Source organism: Pieris brassicae, chromosome 3 (assembly GCF_905147105.1).
Source record: "Pieris brassicae chromosome 3, ilPieBrab1.1, whole genome shotgun sequence".
NCBI classification, from domain to species: domain Eukaryota; kingdom Metazoa; phylum Arthropoda; class Insecta; order Lepidoptera; family Pieridae; genus Pieris; species Pieris brassicae.
This window is the reverse complement of record NC_059667.1, coordinates 19,713,783-19,728,406: the sequence shown is the minus strand read 5'-3', so window position 1 is coordinate 19,728,406 and position 14,624 is coordinate 19,713,783. Positions and strand designations below refer to the sequence as shown.

The following is a 14,624-nucleotide window of genomic DNA, read 5'->3' as shown; positions in this document are numbered from 1 at the left end:
ATGTGGGGTGTAGACATGTTTCTACTTGCAGTTTGCTGGTACAACTATAAATTACTGCATATTTTAAATGTTTTAATGATTATTGAAAACAAATCATATATATAATATGATACATTTACAAATTCAATGAGTAAATTCTCAAATTAAGCCATTACCTTACTCTGTATAAAAACACATTCATAGTCAATTGTTTTATTTACAACATAAATTAGGCAATATTACTAGAGAATTACTGTACACTTATAAAAATAAATTTTAACAGTTAATATCCTAATATCTAGGTATGTATTACTCTTAATTCAGTTATTGAAAGCTTTTTAAAAATTTGTTCTATACAATATAAATTGGCATAAATTATTCTGTGGTAAAAACTAAAAGCAATCTGTGGAAACTGACCAACAGAAAAGGATATTATATAATTGATACATACTATGTCATAACACAGTTCAGATTCAATTCACCTCTAATCATCTATGACTAAGTAACAAAAAAAATTGAAATTGAGTCAAATTTGGTTTACATTAATTAACATGACATTCTTATCTCATAAATCAACTTTAGCTCCAATGTTACTGAGTGGTATGGCTTGTAACTCTGTCCTGAGGCAGAGAAACTCACCTGCTACACACATGATTGCAGCACAAGAAATGTTCAACGCCCACCATGAGAAAGTCGTAGGGAATAATCCATTGTAGAACCAACACACAATAAGGTGGATTCCATAATATGTGCAACTGTAATGCAAAAAAATATTATGTTAAAATTATTCATATAATTTTATAACATTTTTATTAGGAACAAAACAATTATATAACATAATTAACTTATAAACAGGGTAAAATATTTTTTCATGCTAATAAAAACTCATCTGTCCAAAACACTTATTTTAATGCTATATTTGGACATTTATAAATATTTTCATTTATTTAATTGCATAAATTAAGATTAAAAGTAAAAACATAATAATATTGAACATGAGTATTACCTGAAATCCAAGCACAGCTTTGTTCGTCCTACCAGCAACCATAATAAATATGCACCAGCAATGGCATTCAGTACAAATGCTAATATCATGGATCTCCCTTCATTATCTTTAACATGAATTTCCTGAAAAACAGAAAGAAAAAATGCAAGTGATCAAAACATTTCATAGCACTTAAACAAAAACCAAAGACATCTTGTACTTCTTCCTAAGTCCTTGATGTTTAAAACTTTTATAAAACTCACATGATATTCAAAAATGTGATCCAAAGTCCTCGTAGATCCGGTTAGGTCCTGCATAATCGCGACCAGAAGACTAAGGGAAACGTAGAGCATGAACTGCGTTGCTAAAATCTGGGATATTATAAGGCATGGGTCCCATTGTGTGTATCGAAATGACCCCGTCAATTTCTTTATTTTCGACATTTTCGACATGAATAATCGATCGTGACCATTACAAATACTTCAAATAATGTCTTAACAACGACGAATCAGAAATTTTTTTGAATCTAATAAAGAATCCGCGAATTTTTTTCAGAAGTATAATCGAAACTGCTATGCACTATCGTTTCACCGTGTCAATTAGATATACTTAGTTTTAAGATAGTTGTATGATAGTATAAGACGATCTAATTCTGATTAAATAACACATATGGAGCTATGTTTACAAAATTGTACAATTTCGTTTTTAACTTTCGTCACCTCGTCGTTTGTCAAAGCGTCAACTCAAACATTGAATTTTGAAAATTTGATGTTTGACACTATAATGGTTAATGACAATTGACATTTAAAGAAAACACTTTTTTACCGGATTGAAGCTATGTATTAGTATAAACTTATAATTATTTTATAATATAATAATATAGCTTCAATCCGGTAAAAAAAGTGTTTTCTTTAAATGTGTAAAAGCTATGTTAACTAATGTCAATTGGCAATATTTTGTAGAATATCGTCAAAATAGAAATGCTGAGGTTCAATGATTGCGTGTCAAATTTCCTGTAACTAACGACTATAGTAAGTAAAAGTATAAGTTTATGCCCTAATTTAAAAAGGTAATTATGTATATAATTAATAAAAACTGTTATTACCCTTTAGACCATACGAAAAATTTAAAAAAATCCAGTTATTGCAAAAAAAGCGTACTTAATTTTAGATTATAGCTGTAAGTATACTCGTAATATTTGATCATTAATTAATAAACCGATTAATCATTATATTTCGATTTATTTAATATATATCGAAACATAAAACAAAATAATTGCATTATAATATTGGTAGATATCGCTCGAAATTAAACAATATATTTTTTTTCTCCCATATAACACTTACAACAATAAATAAGATTACAGTTGAGAAGGTATTGGGAGACTGGTTTCCAAACTAGTTAAGAACCTGTGATATGGTTAACCAGGCTTCCATTCACAGCAAATTCATATTGAGTGTTAACAAAAAGTAGATACATATATGGGTAGGCAAACAAATTTAACGTTTTAATAAGGAAAGTAAAACAATACAAAGCAGTCCACTAGTTAGGAGTTAGTTGAAATAAAGTTGTATGAGTGTATGTCTGGGTGTGTGTATGTGAGTGTGTGTGTGTGAGTGTGTGTGAGTGTGTGTGTATGTGAGTATGTGTGTATGTGAGTGTGGTAGTGGAAGAGGGTATGTACGCGTGTGTGAGTGAGTGTTAGAAGGGTGTGTATGGATGTCAGGCACACGCCTGAGAACATATGTGAAAATTATTTTGATACATCTAGCAGTTTTTTCGTTTGGTCATAGTTCAAAGTAAGTACAAATGTATGAACTATTTGCTTTACACATTTTTTGGTTTTAGGATATATATTTAGAATTTTGTTAAGTTTGTTATACAAGTAATAACCCAGAAAAGAGAACGATCGCTGAGAAAAATTAGAAATATATATTATTTTATTGAACCCTGTTCAATAAGCAGGAGGCTCATGTTAAGTGATAGTCATGGACACTCTCAATATCAGGGATCTCGCGAGTGCGTTGCGGACTTTTTAATAAATTCTTTTCTAGAAGAACCCTAAGTCAATTTGGTTTGGTTGATAATAACAGCGATAAATAATGCTCAGTTGTTGAACGACGGACGTCGAAATGATACGCGTGGAATTTCGTATTCTGCCTCGACGTCCGATGATCCTACTCAGCTATAGATATTAACTAGTAAATCATATCTTCATAGTAAACGCGATAGAAGATGCAGAGAAACCCCACATCTCAGTTTTAGTCCGTTCCGAGGAACGATTCGAATCACTTTTGAATACGATCATGTGGAAAGAGTCGGTACTGGTGAGCTCCCACCCAAAAGCGAGTACAGTATTCCATGTGGGACCGAATTTGCGCTATTAATAATTGCAAGTGATGGCCCGAAGTGAAGTACCGTTTCACCTCGCTGAGCACATCAAACGTCTTAAAGACTTAAAAGTCTAATTAAGGCTTTCCTTCCAAAGAGTTTTTAGGCGCTTTTTAGGGATCGATGAAGGCGAAGAAACAGCCCAAAAGGTAGGCGTTGCCTTCTAGGTATAGGCCAGCCAGTCATCATTCCTGTGCAGACGTAAAGGGCTGCTAGAAATTCCCATTAAAAGCTTTGGCGAGTGAAGCTCGAGACCCGAAGTGAGGCAGGCAAGCTCTTGCCAAGACTGGCAATTTACTCGGACTTTTCCTTAACAACCTCTTGTTTAAAGGACCTGGAGGCAGCTTATATGCTTTTTTTTAAGTTCGCCGGTATTGGAATCACGAGATGTCACCGCTTTCAATAGTTTGGTTTGATTTTGGTTTGTAATCATCCACATTTGTGTCAGATCATATGCCAAGTTAAAGCCATAAAAAGACCTACCCGCATGATCAGGTACTAAAGTCGCCAAGTATCACACTTTCGACGAGACGAGTAGGGAAACTGTAGACATTTGGATGTACTCAATAAGTCGGTCGGTTTCGGAATTCCCGTAATGAAACCTATACAGGCACGCGTGCAATTGCGGATAATCATCGCGGTCTTCGAGTAGCCAGAGGATAGATACTCATGCTTCCCGTGGCGTCTAGAACAAATATCCTTCCTGGCGTTCAAGCCCCGAGTGCTGAATGCTCCGATGGTGTACAGATTTTGATGTTATTACAATAGTGGGCGACGTCACGTCTCAACACCGGAACATTGTACTAAACAATTGTTTACCTTATAATTGTCCAATATGTTTAATACGTATTGTAAAATTTCAAACTTGCCATGAAGACGTGTATCATGCTAAGGTATTTAGTATTTATTTAGGACAATGTAACATATTATCATTTAGTTGTTCTTAGTTGAAAAAAATTGTTTTTTACAGTAGTATTCTTAATTTTTAATGAAATATCAATAATTTGAATTAAGAAAGAAGCTTATAATAGGATCTTTTATTGGAAAACTTAATTATTTTGTTACACATATTTATTTGTCCAGTATTTTATAGTTATGATAAGGTAATAGTATTTCGCAAAACGATTACCTGTGTACCTATTATTATTATTATATCCAAGATACCTGTCGTATGTGCTACGAGTCGTAGATATCATGATAAAAGGTAGTTTTTTATTTCAAATGTATATAATATTAAGGTGTAATTTCTTATCGTATCACAGCTAATTATAGCTCTGAAGGTTGAAGGTAGTTATTATAGTGCCCTTGATAAAATCGATAATAAGTAAGAAAAAATGTCAATGTGCAATTAGCCAATAGCGGCTAGCGTCTGAATTCTGAAAATAACTTTTAGTGTAAGACGTAAATTAAGTTTTATAATTAAATTTATTGAATTGTACATTTGCGAAGCGAGCGTTGTCATTCGACCTTATCAACTTGTAGACGAAAGGAACATTGTTCCTGATAATCTGTAGCTGCAACGTAGCGTAAATTAATGTCTCATTTGATGTCAACTGCCTTATGTATAGGGCAGTGAAAACACGTACTTTCTATTGCATTTAAATAATCGACTTTAGTTTGATATTATTCCTTACATCTCTGACGACTGTCAATCCATGAACGTATTTACCAGTAAATACTTTATTTTTCAGCGTTCTTCTGTTGTCACATTTGTGTACCGCAAAATTTCCTCCTTGGTTTAAGTTTGGTGCTGCAACTTCCTCGTATCAAATAGAAGGAGCCTGGAATATTAGTGGTAAATTGGTATTAAGAAAACACTTTATATTGTCTATAAAAAGACGGTTATTGCTCTAAAAAAATATCTTGCTTAAAGAATCGTTAAAGGTTTAATTTTAAAACGTATTTAATACAGATAAATATTACCTATAATGTAATATCCAGGTTATAATTTTGTAATAATTTGTTTAACAAAGTTTATGTATCACGACATTTAATTTTTTTTTACAACCGTAGTCGTGTTAGTCTAATAAAATAGTAGGTATCTTTAGTTTAGTTTCTCTGGAGATAATTGTACGATAAGATTTTTTACGGACTTTTTGCATCATTTACATATTGTAAATTTTATTATTTTAGAAAATATTCTTTATATAAAGCAAAGTATTCATTGCCTTTTTAACGACCTTCTAATCTTGATATTTTTTTCTACGATTGATTTGCCGTGTGCGTAAATTGTACATAATCTTGCAGTATGATGATCATCATTAGATGATGAGAAAATATCTACTTATCAATTTCATAAGGCATGGCATATAGGTAGGTGGCCTATAGGTATCCTAAATGGATCCTATACTGTACAATTTTTATTCCAAACTCTTTTTATTTCTTTATGCCAATGTCGTTTTAATTCTCTAAATTTTGGAAGCTTTAACGAATTCTATCAATAGAACCTACGCTGGCTCTCAAGATTTTCGCTAGGTATGAAAGATTTAATAGATTCGTTCTGTACGTATTTTAGTAACCGGTTTCGGTTTGATAAAAATGATTGTCTTAAAGAAATTAACGTTATCCTATATTACGCTGCTACGAAAATTTATAGTTGTCTACAAAAGCGTTCTCTCAGTACATCACTTCACCAAATAAAATTATTTATTTATTAAATAAATTCTATCAGTTGTTACTACTTTTATGGCTTTTTAAGACAAAACTCCAAGCATCTGGGATACATTTTGTCACATTAAATATGACGTTAAATGCTCCAATACAAATGGTGACGTAGCAGCCAATTCCTACTATCAATGGGAAGAAGATATTGCCGCCTGTGCTGCCTTGGGACTAGACTATTACAGGTATCTATACTGTTAAATAATTTAAAAAACGAAAAGCTACTTGTGCGTTGATATTTATATCTGTTACAGATTTTCAATATCCTGGACAAGAATCCTACCCACAGGATATCCAAACAAAATAAGCAAAGATGGCGTTCGATACTACAATGAACTTATCAACGGACTGCTCGCAAAGGGAATCGAACCGATGGTCACAATGTATCATTGGGAATTACCACAAAACTTACAAGACTTGGGTAATTACAATTTATTTGTCATGTCAAAGTTTCCACGTTTACTAGTGTATACTAGTAAATCTGGCGCATTAAAATAAAAAAAAAATACTTTAAGACTATTTTAAATAATATATATACTGAAATTGTCGATTTTCCATTTTACTGCAAGTAGTATTTGTTCAGTTGTTATTCTATTGTAAGCATTTATAATGCTTTATAAGCATTACGTATATATTTCTTCTTATCATAATCTAGTCTAGTAATTTACTTGAGTATGACAGACTTACTAAAAATCCATCTTAAAATTATTAACCGATATTCCTGCAATATCTTCCAGGTGGTTGGACAAATGCTCTTATAGGCACTTGGTTTGCGGATTATGCAAAGGTGTTATTTAGTCTTTTCGGTGATCGAGTCAAGACTTGGCTGACTATCAACGAGCCATTAATCATGTGTGCAGCCGCATACGGCGAAAACACCGGCTTTGCCCCAGGAATTAGCGATCCGAATTACGGAGCCTTTTTGTGCGCTAAGAACACTTTGTTGGCCCATGCGCGTGCCTGGAGAATTTATGATGTGATGTTTAAACCAAAACATCGTGGTATGGAAACTACCGACGACTTAATAAAAAAAGTTCTAAGTAACTTATTTGTAGACATAAGTGTTTGGTTATTTTTTTCAGGTAAAGTAAGTATTGCAAACCAGATATTCTGGCTGGAGGGAAAGAGTGAGGAGGAACGGAAGCTTGGGGAGCTCACCTATAGTTTAAATGTAAGCACATTGCAAAAGGTTGTGTGTCAACTTACCTTAAAGATCTAGAGCGTTTTCGTGGAGTGAGTAAATGAGGTTTGCTTTCAGGTAATTTATACATATCCAGTATTTTCGAAGAACGGTGGATGGCCGGAAGAGATAGAAGAGATAATCGCCACTAACAGTAAAAACGAAGGTTTTAGCTTTTCTAGACTGCCACCATTTACTACAGAGGAAATTAATTTTGTAAAAGGTATTTTATATTAAGTAGTGCCGCCGTGTTTTTGTTGTGTGCCCACTCTCAAATTGCCAGAAGGTTCGCAAGTGCGATGCCGTCCTTTAAACAATTAGTACACTCTTTTCTTGAAGGATCTTAGGTAAATTTTGTTCGGAAATACTTCAGTGGGTAGCTGGACCCACACAGTGGTGGTGCGTGGAAAAATTGCCTTAAAAACGCTCAGTTGTTGAACGACGCAGGTGAAATTTCGTATTCTGCCTTAACGTTAACTGCTATGGATACGGATTGTCATCAAAGTCTACGCGCAGCCCGAGGTTAGATTCAAGCGTTTCAAGTGGACGAGAACAAGCATACACGCAAACTCCCGCCTAAGACACAAACGAATGTTCCAATTTATACCCTGGGTATGAGAGGTAGTATATCAGAGTCTTTACATTGTAGTGGACAGCGTGGATGTTGGAATTAAACCCCTTAACATTTGTGAAGTCCACGGCGAGTGTTGAAGGGAGTGCCTTTGTTAGTTTGCACCGTTTGCCCCGAGATCGATACACAACTGACTTATGTTTAATTTGATAGTAATAGCGCGCAGAGTTACAAGATAGAAAAGAATAGTTAGAAAATACGAAGGGCCTGTGGTGGACAGGGCACCCGATGGTGGATCCTCCACTACGCGCGTTTCCCTGAGGTAGTCTCTGTTTCTTCGGCACCTTCATATTTCTTAGACAGGGAAGGGGAGTTTTCTTCTCCAGGAATCTCACTCACCGCACGAAACGCGATTACATTTAGGTAAATCTATTTCATCTCAAGGTGCTCTCCTATTTTGTAAGTTTTAGTTTCTTCTATATAAATATTAAGTTTAGTTTTCTTGGAAACAATTTCCTTAATTAGAGAACTTCAATCCCTTGTTATGTTAGGTACTTTACAGGTACGTATGACTTTTTCGGTTTAAACTACTACACAAGTCGTGTAGTTCGGAAAGCTACGATGGATGACAGACTGGAATGGCCCTTCACGGGCTCTCAAGAATTAGGATCTTTTTTGACGGTTGACGCTACATGGAGGAATGAAAATATTGTACCTTGGTTATATGTAAGTTAAGAGTTAAAAGAAAATAGTGATATTAAAGTTGACTTGTTTTAAAGTTAAATTTAAACAGGAATATCCAATCGGACTCCGTCGAATATTGGAGTGGGTTAAAAAGGAATTCGGTGACATTGAAATTATAGTAACGGAAATAGGCTATGGTGATGGTGGAGAAGATGAAAATGACTATAACAAAATACGATATCACAATAAGCATTTAGAGCAGGTAACTAATTAGAATTGAGCAATAAGCCTCTTCGAACCGATAAGTCTCTTTGAACCTTAGGATAAACTCCTAATGAAAATATTACGTACTTAAAGCCGATTCGGTCTGTTCAGCCAGTGGATATATTATATTATACACAGGATATATTATATTGCGCAGACTTCTCTAGCTTTGCTCAGTCGAGGCAAAAGGGTGTTCCATCACCAACTTTGAGTGTTACTATATAAATATTTATTGGAGAAATTAAAATGCCGTATTTCCATTTCCGACGGAATATATAATGATATAACAATTATAGGTGGAACTCGCGATTAAGGCAGGGATAAATGTAACTGGATACACAGTTTGGAGTCTAATTGACACGTTTGAGTGGGAGTCTGGAAATACGTGAGTAGTCATATAGAAAAGGATTAAGAAAAACAATCTAAATTTGCGAGCCTAATTGGCAATACTTTTCAGAGTGAAATTCGGTCTCTACAAAGTGGATTACGATGATCCGAAGCGCGCACGCATACCTCGCCCATCCGCTAAGTTCTACGCAGCCGTCATACAAACTAGATCTTGTGATGTTTTACATACATACATTAACGATGAACTTTAAAGTATTATTTATTTATGTTTATTCTAAACCTTATAACTAATTTTAACAGCAATAAAAATCAGTTTATATGTATAAAATGTTTAATAAAAATATAAAAAATATCTCTTAACCTACATACAGTTAAGTTTTCTGATGTGATAATAATTTTATTAGAAATACAAATTCGTATATAAAATTCAATAGTTGTAAAAGTTGTGCATGTTTTTCTTTGGTACTAAATGCTTATCACACATAAGTACGTATAACAATATATTCTAGACTATAAAACAATGATTATATCATTACAAAAAATTCAATATTTTTATAATATAATTAATACACGATGATTTATATATTCATTACATTGTCATCAGTCTCTTCTCCCAATTCATTTAACCCAAAGCTTTCAAAATCAGAAAGGAGGTCGTCCATATCACCTTTAAATTTATTCCTTTCATCTGATATTTCAATTTGCATGGCTTCAATGTCTTTATAAGTATTACCATTTGTGTCTTTCTGTACTAAAGCACCAGATTTCAACAAAAAATCCACTGCAACGCTATTTCCTTTCATTGCAGCATAATGTAGCGCAGTGCGATTGTTGTCCTTTTGGTTTGTTATATCGAGGTCTGCCTTATGTTTTTTTAATAATGTTAGAACTTCAATATTATTCTGAATTACTGCATGGTGGACGGCAGCTTTACCATTTTGATCTTTTGCATCCAAATCGACAATATTTATTAATTCCTTGATCTTATCATTTGCATTATCCTTTATAGCCGTTATTAATTCGGGTTGGGGTAGGTGGGGTTTCTTTTTTTGTTTCTTCTTTGTTTTAGGCTTTTTATAGACAATGTTTTCCGGTAAAAGTGAAAGATATTGTTCCCAGTTTTTGGATTTCTTCAAACAATTTAAAAGATGCTGCTTATCAAAATGGTCAACGCTTTTATATATTAAGTTAAAATCAAATTTGGATTCTTTCAACGTGTACAACGCTTGTACTGATTCTAAATCTTTGATAAATTCTAAGGCCTTAGAAATCAGTTCGGAAGGTACATCATTGGCATCCAAAAAATCACCAACAACCTCCAATAAAGGACTACCATGAGTCAAAACATGTCTTAAATTTATTTCTGCTAATAACCTATTAACCTTACGTAGATTACCATCTTGATTACAAATTTTTAGAATATTAAAAATGTCAATTAAAATCATTTCTAACCAGATTTTAAATTGGCCAATATATTTATAACGTAAAATCAACAAATCTTTCGGCTGCCCATTTAAGAGTGAGCTAAGTGATTTTAATCTGTTCAAGTAACACTTTAAGAGATTACCGTCCCGGTTTTTAACATTGCTGATGATTTCTTCGGATTTGGGATCATATGGTTGCAATCTTCCGATTGCATCAACGTAATGTTTCATTTCTACAATAAATTTGCTTTTGTCAAAGGTTAATGACTTTAGACTTTCCCTTTGGCTTACAGGCGTGTTTTTGGATATATACAGGATTTCTTCTTCAGTTACAAAATTATTTATTAGAAGTATTTCTTCCAACTCTAGTAAACCGTCATAATTATAATTATTTCTTACTACGGATTTGTCTGCTCTGAGGCCTGCTTGTTCCATAAAATGAAATAACCTTTCAACATTTCGAGCCATATCGTCAGTAGTGTACGTGGTCCGACAAACAATTGCGTAACATTCAGAAATAATGCCCCACTTAATTTCAGCAACGGAATCATTTAATACTTTACACTTGTTGATAATGAAATCAAGTATATTTTCAATGATATCCCACAAAGATTTTATTTCAATAACTTTCGTTAACAAATCAGTTAATTTTTTGTTACTACAGTTGTTTAATTTTAAGTTTGTTCTTATTTTGTTTACATCTAATTCATTTGGATATTCTGAAATTAAATCAAATTGCAGATCCACATTATTTAGGCATTCCAACTTAATGTTTTTCCAATTCTCTTTCTGAAACATTATTTTGTCTAAAATCGTAACTATGACATTTTTGTAATATGTATAGTTTTTATCAATGAATGCTTTTATACTTTGTTGAACTTGACAGTGTTTATTAAGAAGCATTGTTAAGTCATGTTGGAGTTGTGCAACTTCCATCATGAGATCCACGCTAAGCCCTGTGGGTTTCCAGTGTGTCTTATAAAAATTTTCCAAAAGCATATTACCTGTATATTCTGTAGGATTTTGAAGAAATACTCCCAGGCCTTGAGACACGGCGTCAAAATGATGTGGCATAATGTTTTCTATGTTTTCTCTAATGCAGTCCCTGCGTTTTATCAAAGTTCCTCGACAACCATTTATGAGAGATCTATTAACCAGATACCGGTTTATACTAATTTGTCTTTTAATAACATCTTTAATGTGTTTTAAATCATTTAACACCTTTGCTAGCACAGTTTGTCCGTGCTTTGATAACTCGATTCTCCACAGTATTTGGCAATTATCGGCTTTACTTAAAAATTGCCGAATAGCTTTGAGAGATTTTACAATATGTAATGGTATTTCCGCTAGCATCAGAGCTTGGGTTGTTGCCTCTAAGTGTTTGCTTTCTTTGGTACTTTTAATGAATTCACCAACTACTTGTAGAACTCTTTCGACAATTAATTGGGCCCATTCCGTTTTCAGCCTTACATCTTCAGCGCTTGGCAGTTCTTCGAGAGTTTTATACATCTTTCTTAAAGAGAAATCGTCTCTCATTTCTGGTATAGGAATTAAAGACTGCTGCTCATCTTGCGACATTTCTGATCTGTTAAGTTTAATGTTTTCTGGTAAGATAGGCACTTTTAACTTTTCGTTAAAATTAAAAAGTTTCTCTAGAAAATCTTGCCTCTCTAAGTAAATAATCAAAAATGTCCATAATGCTCCTATATCCATATCAAAGGAGGTATTAAAAATATGCAATACGCCGTTATGTTCTCCAACAAGATTTTGAACTTCTACCATTTGGGTTTTAGATAAATAGAACGACCATTTACTTTTACAATTATAAATAAAGTAGTAAAGGTGCGATTCTAATTCCTGATAAATGGTTCCCGGCATTTTTAGTCTTTCTTTCAACAGATACAGATTATCCAATATAAGAAGACACACATTGTAATCAGTTTTCCACAAAAATTTCCTAAACATAAAAACTTTTTGTGCTATCCGATACACTGTAAAATTATCAGCATCTTCAAGCAATAATAGAGCAGGAAAACTATCATTAATTTTATTCCTTGAGTAGTCGGCATGTAAGCTAATTGTTATATCTATAATGTCTATAAGGACTTTAATCTCTCTAATTGCATTGTCTTTGTCAATGACAGGTTGCCATTGCTCCATTTCAAGTTTTACTTTATTTAATTTTCCATACAACTCTATTTGAAATTCATTAAAAGAAATTATACACAAGACATCTACAACTATTTGTGGGTTTACCCCTTGTTCTTGATAATTTTTATTTAAAATATCATTGTATTCATTGTATGCTTCTTTTAACAAACTTAAAATATTTTTAAAATTTTCAAAATCATTTTTACTACTGGTCTTATTATATATAACCCAGTGAAGATCTCCAGCTAAATAGTCATAATACCTTTCAAGCATTGCTGAATTACAGTTGCACATACAGTTCAAAAATGTATTTTTTATACTTATTTCTTCCCTTTTTTTATCCAGTGGCATAAGGTATGGCAAAATTTCTCTTTGCTCTATAAGATATTCTAACATCTCTAATTGAGAATGTTTACTAATTAAAGAGAACAAATCTATATTCTTGGCACTCAAATATTCCTCTATTAATGCTTTGTCAATTACATGTAAAAAGTTAAGATGTTTTTTGAACACCTTTTTATTTGATTTACTAATAGAAGTTATTATATTTTCAAAAATTTCATTTACTTCAGGCACTTTATTTGATGCATTTTGTTCCTGGTTGACGATAAAATCTTGGTCTGTTGTTGGGGTCTCAGGTATTTTTGTAACTGTAAAAAAAGAATTTTGAAATAATTATTATTTAAATTGGTGCCAGATATTTTTATATATTTTGTACTTATACAGCCAATTTGTAAATCGGAATACAAAACAAGAATGCATAATCTTACATATGTGATTCATGCATCTTTGTTTTTGATTAAATGTTTGTAATTAAAATATATAATTTACAATATATTAAAAAGTTAAGCAATATAGGCTAGTTTTCATCATATTTTTTCAGACATAGAAGTCAATTGTATGCAAATGTATATATATGTAGTAGATTATTTAAAAAAACAATTGTTTAGCCTTAGAACCCATACAATATAGATATTAAAATAAATACAGAAATTTGTCAAATAGTCAATGTCAAACCCTAATAACATGTTTGAAGAATCAAAAACAACTCCTTACAGTATACTATGTCTGTCAATTGTATTATTATAAATATTAAGGATTTACTCACTTTTCAGTTGAGCTATAAGTGAAGTAATCATACCCTCAGGATTCATACTTCCTGAAGCCTGTGACATGGTAGTGGGGTTAGTTATTATTCACAGCTGCAATATATAATTAAATTCATTCAAGTTCTATTAGTAGATAAAATAAAATATTACCAAAATCTGGTTTTTTGAACCAGATTTTAGTGAAATTTTATATAGAATAAGTTAATACCAACTTAGTGTATACAAGGATTACTCATGAGTCACTGTTCCAAAGAGCTGTATAAAATGATAATTATATAAAGTTTGCATCCTCATCTATACCTATAATCGTAGTTATGTAGGGATATCGAATTTATCAGTAAGCACACGATATTATCATGGACAAGTATTATTATTTATTAGTCGCTGTCATCGCCTAATGCCGAGTGATTACATTAACAGTATTCAGCAATTTACCAATTATCCTGGTATTTGATAAGCGTTATTGTTAAGTTTCTACAAAGTTTAAGTGTTTTTAACAATTCATACTGAATTATTCCCGCCGAATAGGGCGTTCCCACTTCACAGACTACAGTTCACAATGAAATATTAACAGTTTACAATTTACATTGGAAACATAGAGTACAACAATAGCCTCAAAATATTTGCAGCAATTAAATTCAAAATAACTATATGTACATGTATATAATAATATATATATATATAATATATATATATATATATATATATATATATATATATATATATATACATTGGAAACATAGAGTACAACAATAGCCTCAAAATATTTGCAGCAATTAAATTCAAAATAACTATATGTACATGTATATAATAATATATATATATATAATAATATAAATGATAAAAAAGTTTGAAACGTTTCCGGCTGAAATTTCAA

General features: G+C 32.4%; 3 protein-coding genes across 7 annotated transcripts; 1 reads left to right on the top strand and 2 right to left on the bottom strand.

Annotated features, from left to right (window-relative positions):
• Window positions 1-176: 176 nt before the first annotated feature.
• Window positions 177-1,699, bottom strand: LOC123706991 (protein SYS1 homolog). Its single transcript, XM_045656708.1, has 3 exons — window positions 1,228-1,699; window positions 986-1,107; window positions 177-734 (listed from the first exon to the last, which is right to left on the bottom strand). The coding sequence occupies exons 1-3, from the start codon at window positions 1,414-1,416 to the stop codon at window positions 545-547; spliced, it is 501 nt and encodes a 166-aa protein (XP_045512664.1). The 5' UTR covers window positions 1,417-1,699; the 3' UTR covers window positions 177-544.
• Window positions 1,700-4,052: 2,353 nt separating this feature from the next.
• Window positions 4,053-9,323, top strand: LOC123707705 (myrosinase 1-like). Of its 2 annotated transcripts, XM_045657986.1 has the most exons (11): window positions 4,053-4,248; window positions 5,047-5,150; window positions 6,054-6,201; window positions 6,271-6,437; window positions 6,754-7,017; window positions 7,099-7,187; window positions 7,275-7,419; window positions 8,330-8,493; window positions 8,561-8,713; window positions 9,012-9,100; window positions 9,173-9,323. In XM_045657986.1, the coding sequence occupies exons 1-11, from the start codon at window positions 4,226-4,228 to the stop codon at window positions 9,312-9,314; spliced, it is 1,488 nt and encodes a 495-aa protein (XP_045513942.1). In that variant the 5' UTR covers window positions 4,053-4,225; the 3' UTR covers window positions 9,315-9,323. The 2 variants fall into 2 exon arrangements, with proteins under 2 accessions (XP_045513942.1, XP_045513943.1); XM_045657987.1 differs by lacking the exon at window positions 8,561-8,713.
• A 182-nt stretch (window positions 9,324-9,505) lies between these two features.
• Window positions 9,506-14,250, bottom strand: LOC123707436. 4 transcript variants are annotated; one of them, XM_045657478.1, is made up of 4 exons: window positions 14,183-14,204; window positions 13,956-14,002; window positions 13,747-13,840; window positions 9,506-13,288 (listed from the first exon to the last, which is right to left on the bottom strand). In XM_045657478.1, exons 3-4 carry the CDS (start codon window positions 13,811-13,813, stop codon window positions 9,642-9,644), a joined length of 3,714 nt encoding a protein of 1,237 aa, XP_045513434.1. In that variant the 5' UTR covers window positions 13,814-13,840; window positions 13,956-14,002; window positions 14,183-14,204; the 3' UTR covers window positions 9,506-9,641. The 4 variants fall into 4 exon arrangements, with proteins under 4 accessions (XP_045513434.1, XP_045513433.1, XP_045513432.1 ...); XM_045657477.1 differs by lacking the exon at window positions 13,956-14,002 and having other exon boundaries at window positions 14,183-14,250; XM_045657476.1 differs by having other exon boundaries at window positions 13,960-14,237.
• Window positions 14,251-14,624: the final 374 nt, after the last annotated feature.